The sequence below is a fragment of the Musa acuminata genome, chromosome BXJ1-7, assembly GCF_036884655.1.
Source record: "Musa acuminata AAA Group cultivar baxijiao chromosome BXJ1-7, Cavendish_Baxijiao_AAA, whole genome shotgun sequence".
Classification (NCBI taxonomy): domain Eukaryota; kingdom Viridiplantae; phylum Streptophyta; class Magnoliopsida; order Zingiberales; family Musaceae; genus Musa; species Musa acuminata.
In genome coordinates, this window is record NC_088333.1 from 16,264,632 (window position 1) to 16,289,378 (window position 24,747).

Here is a 24,747-nt window from a genome sequence, read left to right on the forward strand (position 1 = left end):
TTTGATATCTTCATATTTTGCGATCTAATTTTTTTTTAATCAGTTCTAACCTTATTGAGGTCACATAGATTTATAATAACATGACTATATAAAAGATAAATACAACTGATTGTGAACATTAGTGATCAACCCAAGAACAAAGGAAACTTCCATTAATTTTTCTAGATATCGATGGACTTCTCAAACCGTTGACTTGACTTGGAATTGAGAGAGTAAGAATATGTCACTTTAGATATTAATCACATTAAATTATATTATAATTATTCATAAAATTATTTTTAATTTAATTTATTATTAATCATAAACTTTAGGATAATTTTTCTTATATCCCTCTTAAATTTTTTTTCCAGAAGTATCTTTAAATCTAAAAAATTCTTGAATGATCACTCCTTTATTCTTGTACACCCTCTTGTTGCTGTCATCACCCCTTTTCATTACTCTTCTCTTCTCCCATCATCTATTTTTTTCCATCACCTCCTTCTCCTCCTCATGGTTTCCCTTTTCACTATGCTCCACTCTCTTTTTCTATGTCTCCATCTTTTTCCATTTCTCTTCCTTTCTTCCCTTTATGGAAGCAAAATGTATCAATAAATATAGAGTGAATGACATGACGAGGTGAATAAAAGAGAGATAATTTTAAAATTTAAAATTTTAAATATTATTATTTGAGAAAAATCAATAAGAGGATGTCGTTCGATAAAAACTTAAAATAAAAATATTTGTGTAAAAAAATCACCCTAAAATTAACCATCTTTTCAGTCAAACCATCTAAGTACCTATTGTTGACCAGCATAAAAAGGAACCTCACAAATGAATTAAAAGGTTTTTATTTTTTTCTTCAAAGTAAGAAAAACTATATTGAAAGAGTTAAAATGATCCTCGAACCCCAAAGGAAAATAAAAATATATTATCCATCTAAATTAATTAAATTATTGGTATTAGTACCAAAGTTTCTATTGATGTGAGTCCACAACAATATTCCCGATCTAATAAAATATATCATAACAAAGGAAGTATAGTTATCACGAAATGAAATTAGGACTAAGGAATATGATGATGATGATGATGATGATGGAGGGAGTCGATGAAAATTCTAAACAAATATTATTATTATTGATAGAAGATTACAATAGAGATAAATATAAAATAATAATTTTATATTTCTTACATCGTTAATCAATATATGATTTGAGGATAAGTCATATATTTAAATAATTAATTTGATCATGTAATTTTAGTATATGATTAAAAAAAAATTCTCAAAACTTATATAAATACGAGCCAAATTTGAAGGAATTTTAACTATACATCTAAAACCCTTAAACTCTCTATAATATTCCATTTCAATTAAAGTATTAGAAGAAGACAATGATTTTGTAATATTAGATTTTTCTTTTTGTTGGTCTCTTTTGTGTTTTGATAAAGTAAGACAATGATAGCATGTGTTGTTTGATGTCAGTATCATGATTTAAATCTCTTTTGTTGGAAAGTCATAAGTTTGATATGCCAATCACAACTTTTCCTTCGAATAATTGATTATTTTTTTTATCTTTTTTGATATCTTCGAGATCTAAATTTTTCTTTTTTTTTATCGGTTCTAATGTTATTGAGATCACATAGATTTATAATAACTTGACTATTATATTAAACTATAAAAGATAAATACAAAATGATTGTGAATATTAGTGATCAACCCAAGAACAAAAAAAAAAACCTTCGATTATTTTTTCTAGATACTGATGGACTTCTCAAACGGTTGACGTTGGCTTTTTCAAAGGCTGTTAAACACAAACTAAAACTTAATCCAATATCTAAATTACCAAAGTCATTTCTAGTCCTTTTGATGAGAAGGCTTCATAACTAGTGGAAATTGACACCACTCTTCAAGACAACCACAACTTTTCTTGGGTGGTGAAATATGTCATGGAACAAATGGAAGTGTTCAGATCCTGCTTCAATCTAATTAATTTCCTGTTACGTATGACAGGATTTTTCTTTCACCCAAAAACAAGCAGAACATTTGGAGAGAGAATGTTAAAGCTTAATTGGTGTTGATAAAAAATCATATCCAGATCTTTAAATGAAAAATCCATGACTTCATATTTTCTATCTGCCTAACTTGTCAAAATAGGACCTCAAGATCTCTTGGAAGTCCTGAGTCAGATGACCTGAAGTACTATAATATATTGCATGTTTATTTGACTTGATGGCCACATTATTCTAGAACTGGCAATCCATCTAACACAAATTCAAATCATCGAGAGAGATCCAAAAAGTCCATATGACAAGATCTAAATGTTGTGATATTATATTTTTCTCGAGTTTGATGCCAACAAGAGATCCTATTGTCGACTTCTATAGAAACTTTCATAACATCAAATGACGTACAACATAGGGATATGAGATATATCACTTGTGCAACAAAGCACTCATCAATTCGGATGTCAATACAGACACCCTCTTATTCGTTGTTATTACTGGGTAATTGGCTTATTATTCTTTTATCTACGAGTAGATTCTTTGTACGTCCGCCGTCACCTCCTTCTCCTCCCACGTGATAATTAAGGGCAGAAGACAACCCTGTAATTAGTCCCACCGGGGCAGGTGAAGGTGCTGGTTGCGTCGTCCTTGGGGTAGCTGTAAGCATCGGGGCAGTTGTTCTTGAAGAACATGGAGTAGTTTGTCGGCCCGCAGCTGCCGGAGGTGCAGCAGTACTCATCAGTTTTGAACACGGTGCAAGGGTTGTTGCAGCCGCCCGGCGCCCTCAGCTCCGCGGGGCACTGCCCGTTGATGTCGGCGGAGCACCGTATGCCCCGGCAGTCCCCCGAGGTGGGGCTGAAGTCCATGGGCACGTTGAAGCCGTCGACGAGGGAGATGTCGACGAAGTCCAAGTTCTGGAACTGGTTGAGGGCGAACTCGGCCAGCGTATTGGGCGGCGTGCCGTAGCCTTGGCACTCCAGGAGGCCGCCGCAGTCGCCTGTCTGGCAGCTACCGCTGCCGCTTCCATCGAAGGAGCAGTCGGTGCGGGCCCAGACGCGGCCGCCTGTGGTGCCGGGATTGACGTTGATGGTCCAGGTCTGGCTCGGGTCGAGCTGGCGGCCGCCTCCGGGGACGGCGGCGGCCCAGACAGTGAAGGAGCATTGGTTGACGATGTCGAAGGTAGCTGCATGGGAGACGACGAAGAGCAGGGGGAGGAGGAGGAAGGAGAGGCCGCCGAGCGATGCCATTGCTGCACCAGAGAAGGCCATTGCTGCACCGGTAGGAGGAGGGAGTATATATAGAGTGCAAGGAGAGGTAGACGAAGCTTCGAGCAGTTGGCATGGAAGTGACTACTTGACAAAGATGAAGCTTACGGTTGTATGCTGATGACATCATATGTGGAAGTCTATCTCTTGTCCGTGCCATGCATGGTGGAAGGAAGTATCGCTTAGATGCCACGACAGGAGCTAAGAACCAAATGACACAATGGACTGTGGACGTAAAAGCGTTGGCACGATACGGCCAAGGAAATAGAATAGAAAAGAGGTGCAATAGACAAAGACGAGTTGATGTGGGGTATATACTGGCGGTCAAGTCTCTTTGGCATCATTGAAGCTATCTCCACCGGTTAGGCATTTGTTTCCAAGCTGCACAGTGTTTCCACCGGTTAGGCCAAAAGTTTGTTTCCAAGCTTCACATTGACTACAGGTTCGACCTGTGTGGATGATGGGGTCGGATCACATGAGAAATAGTTGGCCAAAAGTTTGACCCTAAATTCTATACAATTCTCCTCTAGAAAGTTAGTTTGATAGACGGTAAAGTTAGCTTGAGATTAACCACGATGATGGATGTATACATGAGTATTAGGATCGAGTAATACTTTATTATTATTGTGAAAAGTAGAGCCTTCGTACGATTTTGTTATTATTATTATTGTGTTAATTAATTTATTTTATTTTATTTTTTCAAAAATAATAAATTTTACTACTTATATAAAATGTTTTATGTTTGTTGCCTTCGTACGTAATTAATTTATCAATTTACATTATAGAATATTTATATTATATCATCAATATTAAGTATCGTTTAGCATAGAAGTTGATTGCGAGTAATCTACGAATTGGTCATTAATGGTTTATCATTTCTATGTAAACTGAGTTACATAATTGAGCCAAATAATGAAGTAGATTAAATCATGTTACACATTGAAATTGGAAAGTCAGGTTAAAAGTTCTAATTAATCTAACAATTGGCCACCCATATTGGAACCTTTTGTTGTCCTTTTTCGATTGTTAAAAGAGCATCTCTGTCTCTTTATTTATTATATTAATGTTTGGTTTCCTAAGAATAAATGGATTTTAACAATCAAACTTCTTTGAAGTTTATATGAAATTTACTGAATAATGTTTCAATCCGCGGGCTTTGAATCTCTAGTCAAAATAATTGGGTCTCCAAAGGCACCTTCATCCAGTTCTGTGTTGACTGCGTCAAAATCCTAATGGTAAGTTGTAATTAATTAGCGTTTCAAACTTCTTTTAGGGTATTTTTTTTGTGAACGGGACAGGAAAGATAGTAATGAGATGTAAAATAGGATAGCAAAAGTGGTACTATGGTGCAGGGCAGCATACACAGATCTCGAGGTATCAATGATGTAAAGAGAGTCTTTGTACTTTAAGGATCAAGTTTTGATTCTTGATTTATTCGAAAATTAATTTCATAGCTAAGCACTTTTCTTCTTTGCTCGGTGAAACGCTGCGAGCGAGGAGTTGCCTTCAGTGGTTGGCAATCCAGATGAGGCTATTGTGGATTTTCCGCTCCACTGTTCACAATCAACTTTCTCGTAACAAGGGTGCGGTGGAGGTAAGCGTGATGACGGTAGCCTCGGCTGTCAGGAACAAAGAATCCCAGAGGGTGTAAGGCACGTGCGTCTACCTCAGTTGCTAGCGTTGTCTCGGTTCCAATCGAACATTAGATCGTGTGTTTGCTAATGTCAGTTGGCTTAATCTGTCTAATCTTTCTTCTGTTAAACATCTTAGTTGGTGTTGTTTTGATCATGCTCCTTTTATGTTCTTGATTGTTTCGAGTCAACAGAATAAGAGGCATCCTTTTCGTTTCCATAACTTATGAATTGAAAACTATGGGTTCCATGAGGTCTTAAGTGCCAATTGAACTTCCCTTAACCGTCTTGCCTATTTTGATAGCAGTTTGGGAATTTGGACCAGCAAGCTATTGAGGTCGAGAGTCTTCTAATATCTAACTTTAAATTTAAAAACTCCCAATCTGACCTTACTGATGTCGAAGCCATTTATCTTTCATGTCATTCATAAAAGATTGAATTTTATTCTCAAACAAATTAATCTCAAGTGGTGGGTTTTGGCCAAAGGCCATTGGATCGATCGATGATTGTGATCGTAGCATATGGTACTATCATAATCTTTTTTTTTTTTAGAAGTAGGCAAAATCTCATCAACTCTATTAAGGTTGGTTCTAAAGTTATCGCCCAACATCCATAAATCAGGTCTCATTTTGTTGATTTTTATAGGCATTTGTGAACCAGCTTGCCACTACTATTACCCCATCTAGTGCTTGCTCTACCATGCCCGATATTGATACAACTTCCCATACATCCTTGATTCGGCCTTTTGAGCATGGAGATTTGGGATTCTATTTGATCTATAGGCAATGGTAAGAGTCCTCGATCATATGGTTTCACGGTTAAAAGATTTACTTTAGGTGACGTTTAATTAATTTAATAATTTATTGGTTTTGTGTGAGGATTGAGTCTAGTAGATTTCATTTCAGCTTGAATTCGTCTACCATTTTAGACTTTCTACCTATTTCCTTATCTAATTTAAATTATCATATCTTTTTCGAGTTGCTTACAAATTGCATGAAATCTCTACTGCATAATATAATTTTCAAATAATAGTCAGCATTTCTCAAGGGTCGTAGTATTTAGAATGATATTCTTATTACTAAAAAAAAATTGCACACACCTTATTTAGGTCTAAGGAGGCCTCTGTCATTATTAAGGTTGGCATTGAGAAGGCTTACGATTGGCTTTCCTTGGAATACAATCATAAAGAAATTTATTTTTCTAATTGATTTATTAATTTGATGTCCGTTGAATCTCATATTTTGATAATAAAATCAATTGATGAGTTTACAATCTAATTTGTGTTTTGAGAAAAGTGATGCAGGATTAATCATGATTATGAAACAGTAAAACAATTAAAGAAAATAAATCACACAGTAGAGCTAGGATGATGCTCCTTAAATCTTTAGACCTGTTATTTGAGGAGGAGAAGGGAAGAAGAGAATAGGAGAAGGTGACCTAGAAAAACTCGAACCTATGAACCTTTGGTTCCCTTCTATTTATAGAGGTCTCTTGTCAACTTAACCCTAATGGATCCTCTAGGCCCAATATCGAGTTGGCCGTGAGTAATACCTGTCAGAACTCATTCTGATTCAGTGAATTATTATATGATTTGACGGTTGAATTTGATCATGACTATTAGAACATAATCTTTGATTTGATTTAATTAATTTCATAACTTATTGATTTTGCATAAGGATTAGATCAAAACATTCACATATTTCATTCCAGCTTGAATTCGTCTATCATTTTAGACTTTCGACCTATTTCCTTATGTAATTTAAATTATCGTATCTTTTTATGAATCACATGAAATATCTACTGCATAATATAATTTTCAAATAATAGTAAGCACTTGTGAAGGGTCATAGTATTTAGGATGATATTATTATTGCTCATGAAGTTGCATACTCCTTATTTAGATCTAAGAAGGCTTATGTCATTATTAACATTGGCCTTGGGAAGGCTTAAGATTGGCTTTCTTTGGACTACAATCATAATTGATCTTGATAAATTTATTTTTCTAATTAATTTATTAATTTGGTGTCATTTGAATCTCATATTTTGATGATGAAATTAATTGATGAGTTTATAATCTAATCCATGTTTTGAGAAAAGTGACACAGAACTAATCATAATCATGAAAAGACAAAATAATTGAAGCAAAAAAAATCAGACGTTGGGCTAGAGTGAGAAAATGAGCATCGGGTTGGAAGAATCGGATGTTGTGCCAAGATCGGATATTGCGGGAGTCAACATTCCGATGGATCGAGCGATACGCCGAAGGTTCGGATGATGTGCCGAAAGTTCACCAAAATTTCGTCGGAAGTTCACATGAACAAATGATATGTCGGACAACTAAGATTTCGTGAATTATAATTATTTATCTTAATTATCATAGTTAGGTCTTTATTGTTAGGATCAAAAACAGCACTAAGAGAGGGGGGGGGGGGGGGGCGGATAAAAATGACAAATTTAATCGCTTTCGAAAAACTTCGTACAATGAAACTCTTAGTGTGATGAAAATCGTATTAAAATATCATTTGACTTGAATAAGTTTGTAAGTGAGTAGAGAAGTGGGGATTGGACAGTTTACAATAAATTAAAGTGGAGGGGATTGGACAGTTTACAATAAATTAAAGTGGAATGCAGCAAAAGTAAAGTACGCACCAAGAAAAGAACATGCCAATTTTATAGTGGTTCGGTCGATTGACCTACGTCCACTCCCAATTTCTCCTCCGTCGAGATCACTAGCATCCACTAATGTCCTTCTTTCAATAGGCGAAGACCAACCACCTCTTTATAGCGCTTTCTCCTTTTCATGAGTTTAGAGACAACCCTTACAAGCCTCACACCTCTTTTTGGATGATAGTAAAAATAAAGAGAGAGAGAGAGGAGGAAGCTCTTTGCACTTTTACAACACTTTTACACCTCAACACTAAAAGATTTTTTTTCACACTTTGATTGCCTTTCATGCAGAAAATGGTAAGGTATTTATAAGCTCCAATGGCTTTAAAATTGGAGCCAAAAAGTGTTTTATCCCGGGTTTCCAAGGTACTAGTGGTACCATCACCTGCAGCACTGACACTGGGCGGTATTGCCCAGTCTGATAATACTACCGCCTGATAGAGCCTCGGAGACTAGGCTCTAACAGTACCATTGACAGTAATAACTATCGGTGGTATCACCGATTGGCAATAATAACTACCGACGGTACCACTGCTTGGTAGTAATTGCTAGTCATAGGTGCCCAGCAAGCCAATCACATGAGTGATGGCACGTGTGACTTAATATAGAATATTTTTGCTTATTATATTTTGGCATATATCACTTTATAACTATTGTATAAATGTATACATATATTGTGATGTCCTTGGATTTGTGCAATGGGAATCGGATCGTGATGAGATCACGATAGTGAGATCGATTCACCTTTAAACACATATCATAAATAATCCCGGTCATAAGTTACTCGAGAGGGATATCGTGATAACCGGACAGACTGGTGTGCTGTATACCCGTCCATATGATGGATGCAGCTGGTCTCATAGCTGCTTGTGTAGGGACACTAGGGATACAGTACAAGTGCTCATTAGAGAATGAGTTCACTGATTGATCCGCTTACAGAATGTTGGATGGTTGATGATACCTTATTGTTAGACAGCGATTTCGTAGTCCTAGTGGTGTATCTAGTCCTTAGACTTGAAACACCAAGGATGTCCTATATGAGTGCTCCAATCTTTGATACCAGACTTATAGGTTTGGTTGTCCCAGATCTAGTACAACTGGTTATTGGGAGTGGTAGTCGACCTTACGAGGGCTATTGAGTGTCGATAGAGGATCATCCACTCTCGGCGTCATGAGAGGATTATCCCATGTGTTCTTGCTCAGACAAATCCCTGGCCAGGGTCATTCGGGTTGAGAGAGAAAGAGTTTTCCGGGAGAATCCGATTAGAGCGAGACTCGAGTAGAAACCGTGTGGGTCTGACAACACCATGCTCGATATACGGTCTCTAGTATATTAGATGGATGAGAGACTATAGGTACACGGTAACTGAGGACAGACAGGTCCAATGGATTGGATTCCCCTATATCGTCTGGGGACTACGGCGTAGTGGCCTAGTACGTCCGTAGTCGATGAGTCGAGTGAATTATTACAGAGATAATAATTCACTAAGTTAGAAGGAGTTCTGACAGGTATAACTCACAGCCAGCTCGATATTGGGCCTAGAGGGTCACACACATATGGTAGGCATTGCGATGAATAGAGGTTCGGATATGAGATATCCGACGGAGCCCTTGTCTTATTGGATGCAGATCCAATATCCACTAGGGGAGGACCCATTAGGGTTTGATAAGAGGGATTCAGAGCCCCATGGGCTAGAGAGCTTTTGTTTACCTTTTCCTATTCTCCTCTCCATCTCCACCTCAGAGTAGGTCTGGAGTTTTGAGGAGCATCGTCGCAACCCTGCTGTGTGGATCACCGCTAGAGAGGAGGACGCTTGACCTCCTTCACCCTCTCTTAAGGATCTACAAGGAAACAAGGATATATGATCTCCCTAAGTAACACAATCTACTCTATACGCAGTTTCATGTTTCGCGGATTTTTTGCGTACCAATCTTCGCACGAGGACGAACATCTCTTTGGGAATCGGGGATTTTGTTTTTCTTGTTCTTCCGCTGCGCATATGATGTCGCCCTCAAGGATTTCCCAACAGTGCTATCAGAGCCAAGTTGCTCGTGCGAATGATTGGTTTTGAACTGCGTGTGTTGTGTTTAGGAAGAATTTTGACGTCAAAATTGTTGACGCAAAAACAAGGAAGGGCAGCAACAGTTGCTGCTCTCGATCTGCGTGCATGAAGCGCAGCCGAAGGCGGGCAGCACAGGAGCTGCGTCTACTGGAGCCGGTCGGGGGCCTGCTTGCAGCAGACTTGCTGCCGATGGGGCTGGCAGCCCACGGGCAGAGGCGTCGCCGCTGCTCCTGCGGGCGAAACCCCCCTAAGGGGCGGTCGCCCGGCGCATACGGAGGCGGCGGCGCCCGAAGGGGGCACCCACCCGCAGCGGTAGCGCTGCCAGCGAAAAGGGGAAAGGGCATTAGGGTTTTCTGGGCAAAAGACAGTTTTGCCCCTCAAAATTTAAGAAATTTCAGTTTCTATCTTTTATCCAAATTACGAAAATACCCCTATGAATTCAGAAATTCCCTATAATGTCCCTGATTTCAGACAATATTAATTAATTAAAAGGTTTAGTTGATTATTATTTTTTTATTATTATTATCTAGTAGTCCTACATGATGATGATTATTTATATATATGATGTATGATGTGTGGACGGATGATCATGGACCGTGTGATGTGTGTACCTGTGATTATTATTATTGAGGTCTGCGAACCTCCATTATATTTCTCGTTTATTGCGGGCCTGCGTGCCTATGATTAAGTTATAATCACATGAGGAGGCACAGTGGGAGCGTGGATGCGATAGCGGGACCCATGAGACGGACGATCGTGATGCATGAAGATGCATCAAGATGTCGACGGAACCGACAAGGATGAAATGGACGATCACATGGCATGGAGATGCACTATTGCACACATAGATCTTGATGTAAGTGATTAGGCATACTGGCTCGGGCCTAATCATATTAGGTTGTGGTCCATGATCATCTGGTGTAATTGCTTATACACATAGTAGATATGTATATATATTTTCATGCGATGTAGATATATAATAAATATGTATATGTGTGACATGTCATATTAGGAGACCAAATCATAGAAACATCTCTCGATAATATTAAGTCGGTAAACGTAAGGCAATTAGATTGACCCACGTGGCCTTCCATCGTTATAAGTAGGAACCGATTTCCGGTGTAGGTTGAGTTGGTCGAGTCCCTCGAGACTCACCTATATCGTGATTCGCTATCTTGCTTACGACATAGAGATGTCACCGGTGACCTGAGGGTATGGTATACTTGGTCGAGTCCCTCGAGGCCATGGTGATTCGGAGGCCGAATAGGACGGGAATCACAAGGAGTTGTGATCGACAAGAGTTGCCTACCTTTTAGGCTTAGTGTGATTGGTCGAGTCCCTCGAGGTTACACTAAGATGTTGATTGGATCCTGATCCCCACTAGAAGTCTGTCGGAGACTTCCGTTTCACGTGCTGAGGGTGTCGCGTGACTCGTTAGTAAAATAGTGGGAGCATATTAAGATAGAAGTTCATATCTTGATAGTTTTTTCTTGCAAAATCTACATGTTATTCATTTCTATTGCATCTTTATTTTCAGAAAAATATCGCTTTCAAATCCCTTACTGGTCCAAATTATACGGATTGGCTCCGTAACTTGAGAATTGTTCTCACAGGGGAGAAAATCGTGTACGTCCTTGATATAGTGATGCCTGCGCCCGAAGAAGGGGCAAACGAGGATGAGATCGCTTGCTACGTGAAGTACATTGATGACTCCACTCTTGCTCAGTGCTATATGTTGGGCTCTATGACTCCTGAGTTACAGAGACAATATAAAAAGATGGATGCCAGATCTATTCTCCTACATATCCGTAAATTGTTTGAGGAACAGGGAAGGACTCAGCGATATGAGATATCTAAGAGCCTCTTCCGCGCTAGGATGACTGAGGGGACATCGGTTCAGAACCATGTCCTAAAGATGATTGAGTGGATAGAGAAACTCACAGGTCTAGGAATGGTCCTAGAGGATAACTTGTGTGTGGACATTGTGCTTCAGTCCCTACCAGATTCCTTTTCACAGTTCATAATGAATTTTAATATGAACAAGCTTGAAGTGACTCTCATAGAGCTTCTCAATATGTTGAGGGAGGCAGAGAGTACTATCAAGAAAGAGAAGCCAGTTCTCTACACTAGTGAGACCAAAAGGAAAATGAAAGCAGAAAGGTCCCTTAAGAAGGGAAAGGGCAAGGTCAAACCAGGTAAAGAAAAGGTTGCTAAGAAAGACCCAGCAAAGGACAAAGGCCAGTGCTTCCACTGTGGTAAAGATGGGCACTAGAAGAGAAACTGCAAAGAGTACCTTGCAGAAAGGGCGAAACAAAAGCTTGATGAAGCTTCAGGTACATTCATGATCGGTCTCCATTTATCAGACTCTTATGATAACATATGGGTATTGGATACCGGTAGTGCTTATCATATATGCAATTCGTTGTAGGTTCTAGCAAGGCCTAGGAGACTAGAGAGAGGCGAGATGGACCTCAAGATGGGTAATGGAGCAAAAGTTGTTGTAGTAGCTATTGGCGAGGTCGCCCTACATCTGCCTAGTGGAGCTTTTATTGCATTAGATGCATGTTATTTTGTTCCTTCTATTATCAAAAACATTATCTCCATTTCATGTTTATCGGTTAGTGGATATAAATTTGTTTTTGAGAACAATGGTTGTTTGATATTATTAGATGATAAGATCATCATGAAAGGAACATTGCATAATGGTTTATTTATATTAGTCACCACTCCACATATCATGAATGTAAATGTGTCCAAAAGGAAACGAGATGAGTTGAACAGTGCATACCTGTGGCATTGTAGGCTAGGTCACATCCATGAAAGAAGGATTCAAAAGTTGCTAAATGATGGATATCTAGATCTATTCAACTATGTGTCATATGCAACTTGTGAGCCTTGCATTCGTGGAAAACTGACCAACTCTCCATTTAGTGGAACTGGAGAGAGAGCCATTGAGTTGTTGGAACTCATACATAGTGATGTTTATGGACCCATGTCAACTCATGCCATTGAAGGTTACTCTTACTTCATTACATTTACTGATGATTTCTCAAGGTATGGATATGTGTACATAATGAAGTACAGTCCGAGGCCTTTGAGAAATTCAGAAAGTATAAGAATGAGGTGGAGAACTAGACTGGAAAGAGTATCAAAACTCTTCGATTAGATCGAGGAGGTGAGTACTTAAGTACAGAGTTCACTTAGTTCCTCAAGGACCATGGGATATTATCCCAATGGACACCTCCTTATACACCTCAGCTCAATGGTGTCTCTGAAAGGAGAAATCGTACATTATTAGATATGGTACGGTCCATGATGAGTTTCGCTGACCTACCCATCTCATTCTGGGGATATGCCCTAGAAACCGTAGCTTACCTTCTGAACAGAGTTCCAACTAAATCGATAGTGTCTACACCATATGAGATATAGAAAGGGAAGAAGCCTGATCTTAAGGATGTTAAGGTTTGGGGCTGCTCTGCACATGTTAAAAGACACAACCCCGATAAGTTAGAATCAAGGACAGAGCGATGCAAATTTGTGGGATACCCCAAGGAAACTTGTGGGTATTATTTCTATCATCTCGAGGACCAAAAGGTCTTTGTAGCTAAGAGAGCAGTGTTCCTTGAGAAGGAATACATTCTTGGCGGAGATAGTGGGAGAATGATATAATTGAGCGAGGTTGGAGAACCAAGCTCAAGCACCACTCTACAGCCCGAGTCTGTTCAGGTACCTAATACACAAGTTTCAACTTTACGCAGGTCTAATAGAGTATCTCATCCTCCTGAGAGATATGTGGGACATATTAGAGGAGAGGATGTAGAGGAGATTGATCCTCAGACCTACGAGGAGGCTATTATGAGTATAGACTCCGGGAAGTGGCAAGAAGCCATGAATTTTGAGATGGATTCTATGTACTCCAATAAGGTTTGGAACTTAGTTGATGCGCCAGAAGGTATTATACCCATCGGTTGCAAGTGGATCTTTAAGAAAAAGATCGGAGTAGATGAAAAGGTAGAGACCTATAAAGCAAGGCTAGTGGCTAAGGGGTATCGTCAAAGGCAAGGTGTTGACTATGACAAAACCTTCTCACCCGTAGCAATGCTAAAATCCATCAGAATTCTATTGGCTATTGCAGCACACTATGATTATGAGATTTGGTAGATGGATGTGAAAACTGCATTCCTCAATGGGAACCTCGAGGAGGAGGTGTATATGATGCAACCTGAGGGATACGTGTCCAAGAACTATCCAGATAAGGTGTGTAGGTTGCTTAGATCCATTTATGGATTAAAGCAAGTTTCCCGAAGTTGGAACATAAGATTTGATGAGGCAATCAGATCTTATGACTTCGTTAAGAACGAAGATGAGCCTTGTGTATACAGAAAGGTAAGTGGGAGCGCTATCACCTTTTTGGTGTTATATGTGGATGACATCCTGATAATTGGGAATGACGTAGGAATGCTATCCAGAGTAAAGGCTTGGTTATCTAGACACTTCTCTATGAAGGACTTAGGGGAAGCATCCTATATTTTGGGGATTAGAATCTATAAAGATAGATCCAAGAGGATGCTTGGCTTGTCCCAGTCCAGGTACATAGAAACCATTGTCAAAAGGTTTGGCATGGAAAATTCCAAGAGAGGTCTCATACCGATGAGACATGGGATATCGCTTTCTCGAATATGTCCCCAAAGACTTCAGAAGAAAGGGCGAACATGGATATGATACCTTATGCCTTAGCAATAGGGTCTATCATGTATGTCATGCTATGTACTAGGCCTGATATAGCGCATGCTCTGAGTGTCACGAGCAGGTATCAAGCGGATCCAGGCTTAGAGCACTTGAAAGCAGTAAAGTGTATCCTTAAGTACTTAAGAAGGACTAAGGATCTTTTACTAGTATATGGAGGTAATAGCCTTAAGGTTGAAGGCTACACTGACTTAAGTTTTCAGTCTGATGTCGATGATAGCAAGTCGAATTCAGGGTATGTGTATACCTTGAATGGAGGAGCAGTGTGCTGGAAGAGTTCCAAGCAAGATACCACTGCTGACTCGACCACAGAGACGGAGTACATTGCTGCATCAGATGCAGCAAAGGAGGGAGTTTGGGTGAAGAAGTTCATCACAGATTTGGGAGTCGTGCTAGGTAGCGAAGAGCCGATCTCCCTATATTGCGACAACAATGGGGCGATTACTCAAGCAAAGGAACCTAGGTCTCATCAGAAATCTAAGTATGTTCTGAGGAGGTTCCACCTTATCAGAGAGATCATGACCCGAGGAGATTTGGTAGTGGAATGAGTTACGTCCGAAGATAACATTGCAGATCCACTAACAAAGCCGTTGTCTCAAATTTGTTTTGAGCGTCATAGGGGTCTGATGGGGATCGGACACATAGGTGATTGGCTTTAGGTCAAGTGAGAGATTGCTAGTCATAGGTGCCCAGCAAGCCAATCACGTGAGTGATGGCACGTGTAACTTAATATAGAATCTTTTTGCTTATTATATTTTGGCATATATCACTTTATAACTATTGTATAAAACATATATTGTGATGTCCTTGGATTTGTGCAATGGGAATCGGATCGTGATGAGATCACGATAGTGAGATCGATTCACCTTTAAACACATATCCTAAATAATCCCGGTCATAGGTTACTCGAGAGGGATATCATGATAACCGGACAGACTGGTATGCTGTATACCCGTCCATATGATGGATGCAGCTGGTCTCATAGCTGCTTGTGTAGGGACAATAGGGATACAGTACAGGTGCTCATTAGAGAATGAGTTCACTGATTGATCCGCTTACGGAATGCTGGATGGTTGATGATGCCTTATTGTCAGACAGCGATTCCGTAGTCCTAGTGGTGTATCTGGTCCGTAGACTTGAGACACCAATGATGTCCTATATGAGTGCTCCACTCTTTGATACCAGACTTATAGGTTTGGCTGTCCCAGATCTAGTACAGCTGGTCATTGGGAGTGGTAGTCGACCTTACGAGGGCTATTGAGTGTCGATAGAGGATCATCCACTCTCGGCGTCATGAGAGGAATATCCCATGTGTTCTTACTCAGACAAATCCCTAGCTAGGGTCATTCGAGTTGAGAGAGAAAGAGTTCTCCGGGAGAATCCGATTAGAGCGAGACTCGAGTAGAAACCGTGTGGGTCTGACAACACCATGCTCGATATACGGTCTCTAGTATATTAGATGGATGAGGGACTATAGGTACACGGTAACTGAGGACAGACAGGTCCAATGGATTGGATTCCCCTGTATCGTCTGGGGACTACGGCGTAGTGGCCTAGTACCTTCGTAGTCGATGAGTCGAGTGAATTATTACAGAGATAATAATTCACTGAGTTAGAAGGTGTTCTGACAGGTATGACTCACGGCCAGCTCGATATTGGGCCTAGAGGGTCACAGACATATGGTAGGCATTGCGATGAATAGAGGTTCGGATATGAGATATCCGACGGAGCCCTTGTCTTATTGGATGCAGATCCAATACCCACTAGGGGAGGACCCATTAGGGTTTGACAGGGGACATCTATAAATAGGAGGGATTCAGAGCCCCATGGGCTAGAGAGCTTTTGTTTACCTTTTCCTATTCTCCTCTCCATCTCCACCTCAGAGTAGGTTTGGAGTTTTGAGGAGCGTCGTCACAACCCTACTGTGTGAATCACCGCTAGAGAGGAGGACGCTTGACCTCCTTCACCCTCTCCTAAGGATCTGCAAGGAAACAGGGATATATGATCTCCCTAGGTAACACAATCTATCTATGCGCAATTTCATGTTTCGCGGATTTTTGCGTACCAATCTTCGCACGACGACGAACATCTCTTTGGGAATCGGGGATTTTGTTTTTCTTGTTCTTCCGCTGCGCATATGATGTCGCCCCCAAGGATTTCCCAACAGTAATAACTACCGACGGTACCATCGCCCAGTCTAGGCGGTACCACCACCCAGGCTTCTTGGTCACTGAGCCCTAGGCGGTTCCACCACCCCAGTTTGGCGGTGCCACCGCTAAACAGGGTTCAACAACCTAGTTGGGCCTTGAATCCAACCCAAACCAATCCAATTACGGACCTATTAGCTCTTAACAGGTTCAGCAACCTGTACTAACTATGATTTTTAAGGCATACACTTAACAAAACAAGTTCGATATATCTAGGTTTCTTCCGACGATCTTCCGACGGACTTTTGACAATCTCTCGACAATCTTCTAATAAACTCCGGATAAGCTCCTGGACTTCACGATGATCTTCTTGGCGAGTTCTGACGAGCTTCTTCTCTGCCAATTCCAGTGGCACTTTCGATGAACCTTAGGACTCTCGACGAACTCTCGAACTCCCAAAGAATTCTCGATCTTGACTATGGCACTTCATTTTGCTTTATGCCTTAATCGCTATCGTAGTTAATCTGCACACTTTTCTTAACATATAGATTGAATCAAATCAATTTACCAATTGATTTCATTATCAAAATATGAGATTCAATAATCTCCTCCATTTTTATGATGACAATCAATTGATGACAGAGTTAACCTTAACTCCCCCTATCTATTTGTCATACTTGAGAAAGAAACACTCTTGAATTCAAGGCATTTTGAATTCAAGCATCAAATCGATAAGTTATATGCATTTAAACTTATTGACATATACATCATGATACTAATCATGATTTATTATTTCAAAATATGATACCACATATTTATCACAACAAAATGATGTCAAGGCATAACATCCATTGTCAAGTCCAACATCGAATGATGATAGACAATCATCATTTTCAAGTATGATATTAATTTCAAATATGAAATCTAGCAAGATTTAAATTTCAAGTTTGATAAAAAATGACAATTCATCGATCCGAGGCATGATACCAATTGTAAATAGGAAATTAAGCATGATGAGTTCGATACCTCATCATAATGATACGAAATCAAGCATGATTTTAAGAATGAAATATTTTCAAGTATCTATGCCACATTATGATGTGTTTCAAGCATTCATGATACATTTCAAGTATCTAATACGATGCATGTGTGATACATTTTGATATTTTTCAAGCATTTGCGATGTATTTGATGATATGATACATTTTATACATTATGCCAAACATTCATAATGCTAAGTTGTCATCAATTTGTCACATTTCTCCCCCTTTGTCATAAAAAAAAAATGAAATGGGCAATCGTCTCAAGCAAAATTTGACTTATTACGATAGGATTCTTCTTGAAAGGAAAAGTGAAGGAAAGATTCATGAATATCGGTCAATAAAATCCGTTTCTCATTAAAAATTCACAAGAGTGAAATCCGTGAGAGATATATTTGTTAATGAAATCCATGAAAGAAGGGACTAAGTATATCAAAAATCATTAAGTGATGAAGCAAGGGTATGAAGTAAATTTAATACCAAGTAAATTAAAATTTTGGATTTCGTGAAAGCTTTATTTACAAAATGAAATAAATTCATGAAAGCTTTATTTACGAAAAATTGAGAAAGTCTGGAAAAGATATATAATAAACTCATGCATTCTAATAGTTTAACATCTCTAACTCTCTTCTAATGAAATCAAATTATCTTCATTTAAAGATTTTGTAAAGATATCAAATAATTGATATTTCGTATCAATAAAATCTAAAGATATATCATGATTATTAATATGATCTCTTATAAAATGATACATAATAGTTCTAGAGTGTTGAATAGGATTTTTTGTTAAACATATTGCAGTTGTGTTATCACATTTTATGGGAATGTTCTTAAGGTGAATTCTATAATCTTCTTATGTATTTTTCATCCATATAACTTGTGCACAACACCAGCAGCTATATACTCAACTTCAGTTATAGATAATGTAATTAAGTTTTGTTTCTTGGAAGATCAAGAGACAAGTGCATGACCTAAGAATTGACATATTTTTTATGTGCTTTTTCTATCTTCTCTACATCGAGTAAAATTCGCATCAGCATAAGTAATTAATTCAAAGTTTTTAGATTTTGGATACCATAATCCTAGATTAGGGGTTCTTTTAAGATATCTAAGAATTCTTTTAACGACTTTAAGATGAGATAGCTTAGGATTATATTGAAATCTAGTAAAAAGTCCTATGTTAAACATGATATCTGGTCTAATTGTAGGGAGGTAGAGTAAACTACCTATCATACCCCTATAAGTTTTTTTATCAAAGCTTTCTTCACTTTCGTCCATGTCTAACTTAGTGAAGGTACTCATAGGAGTATTGATAGCTTTTGAACAATTCATATTAAACCATTTTAGCAATTTTAATGCATATTTGGTTTGACTAAGAAAAATATACTAAGTTGTTTGATTTGTAAGCCTAAAAGGAAGGTTAGTTCACCCATTAAACTCATTTTAAACTCTTGGCTCATACTTTTGAAAAACGATTCGAATAAGGATTCATTTGTAAAACTAAAAATAATATAATCAACCTAAATTTGAACAACAAGAAAGTCATTTTCAAAATTTTTAATAAACAATACAGTATCAACCTTACCTTTAAAGAAATTATCTTGGATAAGAAAAGAGCTAAGTCTTTCATACCAAGCCCTCGGGGCTTGTTTTAATCCATAGATAGCTTTAGTTAACTTAAACACATGAATAGGAAAAAGAGAGTTCTCAAATTCGGGTGGTTGTTTAATATACACTTCTTCGTAAATAAAGCCATTTAGGAAAGTACTCTTGATATTCATTTGAAATAACTTAAAATTATTACAGCTAGCACAAGCAAGGAGGATCCTTATGGCTTCTAATCTTGCCACTTGATTGAAGGTTTCTATATAATCGATACATTCTTCTTAGTTGAAACTCTTGCCCACTAATATAGTCTTGTTTCTAACCACGATACCAAATTCATCTTGCATATTTCTAAAGACCCATTTAGTACCAATAACTAAATGATAATTAGGTCTTGGAACAAGCTTCCACACCTCATTTCTATCAAATTGGTTCAACTTTTCTTGCATTTCGATAGCCCATGAATCATCTTTCAGGGCTTTGTCAATGCATTTTGGTTCAATTTGAGGAAGAAAAGCAGCATTGATACAAAAAATTTTAAGGGAAGAAAGAGTTTGAATACCCTTTGATGTGTCTCCAATGATTAGCTCCTTAGGATGAGCATCTACATACTTCTATTCCTTAGGTAATGATGTTTTAGAAGAAGTTGTATCCAAGTTGCTAGTTGGCGGAGAGGTTTCATTCAAATTCAAAGCATTAAAATTAAGATCATCATCAAAATCATTTTTCTTAAATTCGGAAACTTCATTAAAAATAATATGAATAGATTCTTCTATAACCAAAGTTCTTTTATTAAAGACAAGAAAGGCTTTAGAAATAGAAGAATAACTAAGAAAAATGCCTTCATCGGATTTTGCAACAAACTTTCCTAAGATATCTTTTTCATTCAAGATAAAACATTCACTACAAAAAACATTAAAATACGAAACGTTGGGTTTTTTGTTATTCTACAATTTATAAGGAGTTTTGGAAAATAATGGTCTTACTAGAATCTTATTCATGATATAATATGCCATATTAACGACTTTGGCCTAAAAATATTTGGGTAGACTATATTCGTTTAAAATGGTTCTTGTCATTTCTTATAAAATCATATTTTTTTTCTTTCTACTATTCTATTTTGTTAAGGATTTCTCAGAGTAGAGAAATTATGGTAGTATCCACTAGATTCATAAAAGTTTTGGAAATCACGGTTTTAAAATTCACCACCATGATCACTCCGAATTGATGAAATCATAAAGTCTTTTTTATTTCAAACAAGTTTACAAAACTTAGAAAAACATATAAATCAATCACTTTTGTGTGCCAAGAAATATGTCCAATTGTATCTACTATAATTGTCTATAATTACAAAGGCATATTTGCTACCTCCAAGGCTTGTTGTATCAATTGGTCCAAACAAATCCATATCAATCAATTACAATGGTCTATAGGTGCTTATTTGATTCTTATAATTTCTCTAGATGAGATTTGAGAGATTAGTTTCACGTTAGCATGACCTAATCTCCTATGCCAAACCCAAATGTCATTATTCAAAATCGAAAAACATATTTCATTACAAAAATTATCAATATCAATAGTGTATATATTATTTTGTTTTAAGGTAATCATAGATGTGTTTTTATGTGGTTTTTCAATCATGTAAGCAATGGATTCAAATCTAATGATGTATCATTTATCACATAAATGACTAATGCTCAAAAGATTATGCTTTAAGCCATCAACTAATAATACATCTTCAATCAAAAAGTTGGATTTGTTACCTATAACTCCTTTGCCAATGATTTTACCCTTGTTTTTTCTCCGAAGGTGACATACCCTTTGTATAGGCTAATGAGCTTAAAGAATTTAGATGGATCTATGGTCATGTACCATGAACATCCCCTATCAAAGTACCATATCTTACTCCAAACTTATGATTGTAGACATATCTACAAGAAAGGATGATTTTTTGGGAACCATTTGACCTTGGGTGCCTCAAAAATTGATATACTCAACTTATCAGTTTGTATGGAGTTCTTTATAGTTCCTTTAGGAACCCAAATCAATTTATATAGACTATATATCTTAAACAGATTTTATAAGCAGTATGTCCGAATTTGCAACAAAAGTTGCATTTGGCACTGGGTGATACATGCAAGGTAGGACTTTTAACAAAGGTGATTGGATTTTGGTGAGAGCTACTCACAAATCCGTTTCTGCCACTTTTATGAACGTGACCCTTATTAGCAAGGATCATATTCAAGGACTTGTTACCAACCTTAAACTTTTCTAGAGTTTCTTTGAGTAGCAAGTTTTCCTTCTCAAGTACCTCTAAGTGTTCACACTTAGTGCATGGAGGCAAAGAAGGATTATCATGGTTAAGTTTTTGAAATTCATTATTTAAAAGGGCATGCTTCTTTTTCAAATAATTAAGCTTTTTGCTCATTATTCTACATTCATCGAACAAATCATGAAAATCACTTAAAAGCTCATTGAAAGATAAATTTGTATCTAATGAACCACTTACCGCATCTCTAATAGCCATTAGTTCATAGTTAGCAATTTCATTGTTGCTTTGTTCTTCATCTTTGGAATCACTTGAATAATCCCTCGTTACTTTTAGTGTCTTCTTCTTTGGTTGTTTCTTCTTCACTTGGGGACATTCGCTTTTGAAATATCCCATATTAACGGAATCTTATTCATGATATAACACGCCATATTAACGGCTTTGGCCCAAAAATATTTGTGTAGACTATGTTCGTTTAATATGGTTCTTATCATTTCTTATAAAATCATATTTTTTTTCTTTCTACTATTCCATTTTGTTAAGGATTTCTCGGAGTAGAGAAATTATGGTTGTATCCACTAGATTCATAAAAGTTCTGGAAATCACGGTTTTAAAATTCACCACAATAATCACTCCGAATTGATGAAATCATAAAGCCATTTTTATTTTAAACAAGTTTACAAAACACAGAAAAACACTTAAATCAATCACTTTTGTGTGCCAAGAAATATGTCCAATTGTATCTACTATAATTGTCTATAATTACAAAGGCATATTTGCTACCTCCTAGGCTTGTTGTATCAATAGGTCCAAACAAATCCATATCATTCAATTGCAAAAGTCTATAGGTGCTTATTTGATTCTTATAAGTTCTCTAGATGAGATTTAAGAGATTAGTTTCACGTTAGCATGACCTAATCTACTATGCCAAAGCCAAACGTCATTATTCAAAATTGAAAAACATATTTCATTACAAAGATCATAAATATCAATAGTGTATACATTATTTTGTTTTAAGGCAATCATAAATGTGTTTTTATGTGGTTTTTCAATCATGTAAGCATTTGATTCAAATCTAATGATGCATCCTTTATCACACAATTGACTAATGCTCAAAAGATTATGCTTGAAGCCATCAACTAATAATATATCTTCAATCAAAAAGTTAGATTTGTTACCTATGATTTCTTTGCTAATGATTTTACCCTTTTTTTTTTCTCCGAAGGTGACATACCCTTCATATAGGCTAATGAACTTAGAGAATTTAGATGGATCTTTGGTCATGTGCCTTGTACATCCCCTATCAATATACTATATCTTACTCTTAACTTATGATTGTAGACATATCTACAAGAAAGAATGATTTTTTGGTAACCATTTGAGTATTTGCTACCTCCTAGGCTTGTTGTATCAATTGGTCCAAACAAATCCATATCAATCAATTACAATGGTCTATAGGTGCTTATTTGATTCTTGTAAGTTCTCGGGATGAGATTTGAGAGATTAGTTTCACGTTAGCATGACCTAATCTCTTATGCCAAAGCCAAACGTCGTTATTCAAAATCGAAAAATATGTTTCATTACAAAGATCATCAATATCAATAGTGTATACATTATTTTATTTTAAGACAATCATAGATGTGTTTTTATGTGGTTTTCAATCATTTAAGCATTGGATTCAAATCTAATGATGTGTCCTTTATCACACAAATGACTAATGCTCAAAAGATTATGCTTTAAGCCATCAACTAATAATACATCTTCATCAAAAAGTTGGATTTGTTACCTTTGATTCCTTTGCCATTGATTTTACCCTTATTTATTTCTCCGAAGGTGACATACCCTTTGTATAGGCTAATGAGCTTATATAATTTAGATGGATTTTCGGTCATGTGCCTTGTACATCCCCTATCAATATACTATATCTTACTCTTAACTTATGATTGTAGACATATCTACAAGAAAGAATGATTTTTTGGTAACCATTTGACCTTGGGTGTCTAAAAAATCGATCTACTCAACTTATCAGTTTGTAAGGAGTTCTTTATAGTTCATTTAGGAACCCAAATTAATTTATATGGACTATATATCTTAAACAGATATTTATAAGCAGTATGTCTGAATTTTCAACAAAAGTTTCATTTGACATTGGGTGATACATGCAAGGTTGGACTTTTAACAAAGGTGATTGGATTTTGGTGAGAGCTACTCACAAATCCGTTTCTGCCTCTTTTATGAACGTGATCCTTATTAGCAAGGATCATATTCAAGGACTTGTTACCAACCTTAAACTTTTCTAGAGTTTCTTTGAGTAGCAAGTTTTCCTTCTCAAGTACCTCTAAGTGTTCACACTTAGTGCATGGAGGCAAAGAAGGATTATCATGCTTAAGTTTTTGAAATTCATTATTTAAAAGGGCATGCTTCTTTTTCAAATAATTAAGCTTTTTGCTCATTATTCTACATTCATCGAACAAATCATGAAAATCACTTAAAAGCTCATTGAAAGATAAATTTGCATCTAATGAACCACTTACCTCATCTCTAATAGCCATTAGTTCATAGTTGGCAATTTCATTATTGCTTTGTTCTTCATCTTCGGAATCACTTGAATAATCCCACGTTACTTTCAGCGTCTTCTTCTTCTTTCGTTGTTTCTTCTTCACTTGGGGACATTCGCTTTTGAAATATCCCAAATTAATGAAATCTTATTCATGATATAACATGCCATATTAACAGCTTTGGCACAAAAATATTTGGGTAGACTATGTTCGTTTAACATGGTACTTGTCATTTCTTATAAAATCATTATTTTTTTCTTTCTACTATTCCATTTTGTTAAGAATTTCTTGGAGTAGAGAAATTATGGTTGTATCCACTATATTCATAAAAGTTTTGGAAATCACGGTTTTAAAATTTACGACAATGATCACTCCGAATTGATGAAATAATAAAGCCTTTTTATTTCAAACAAATTTACAAAACTTAGAAAAACACTTAAATTAATCACTTTTGTGTGCAAGAAATATATCCAATTGTATCTACTATATTTGTCTATAATTACAAAGGCGTATTTGCTATCTCCCAGACTTGTTGTATCAATTGGTCCAAACAAATCCATATCAATCAATTGCAATGGTCTATAGGTGCTTATTTGTTTCTTATAATTTCTCTAGATGAGATTTGAGATATTAGTTTCACGTTAGCATGACCTAATCTCCTATGCCAAAGCCAAACGTTGTTATTCAAAATCGAAAAACATATTTCATTAAAAAGATCATCAATATTATTAATGCAATCATAGATGTGTTTTTATGTGGTTTTTCAATTATGTAAT

The 24,747-nt window shown here is 37.0% G+C and overlaps 1 protein-coding gene across 1 annotated transcript; it reads right to left on the bottom strand.

Annotated features, from left to right (window-relative positions):
• Window positions 1-2,343: 2,343 nt before the first annotated feature.
• LOC135678939 (protein P21-like) lies at window positions 2,344-3,263 on the bottom strand. The gene has a single exon (XM_065192207.1). The coding sequence runs from the start codon at window positions 3,246-3,248 to the stop codon at window positions 2,562-2,564; it is 687 nt and encodes a 228-aa protein (XP_065048279.1). The 5' UTR covers window positions 3,249-3,263; the 3' UTR covers window positions 2,344-2,561.
• Between the last annotated feature and the right edge of the window lie 21,484 nt (window positions 3,264-24,747).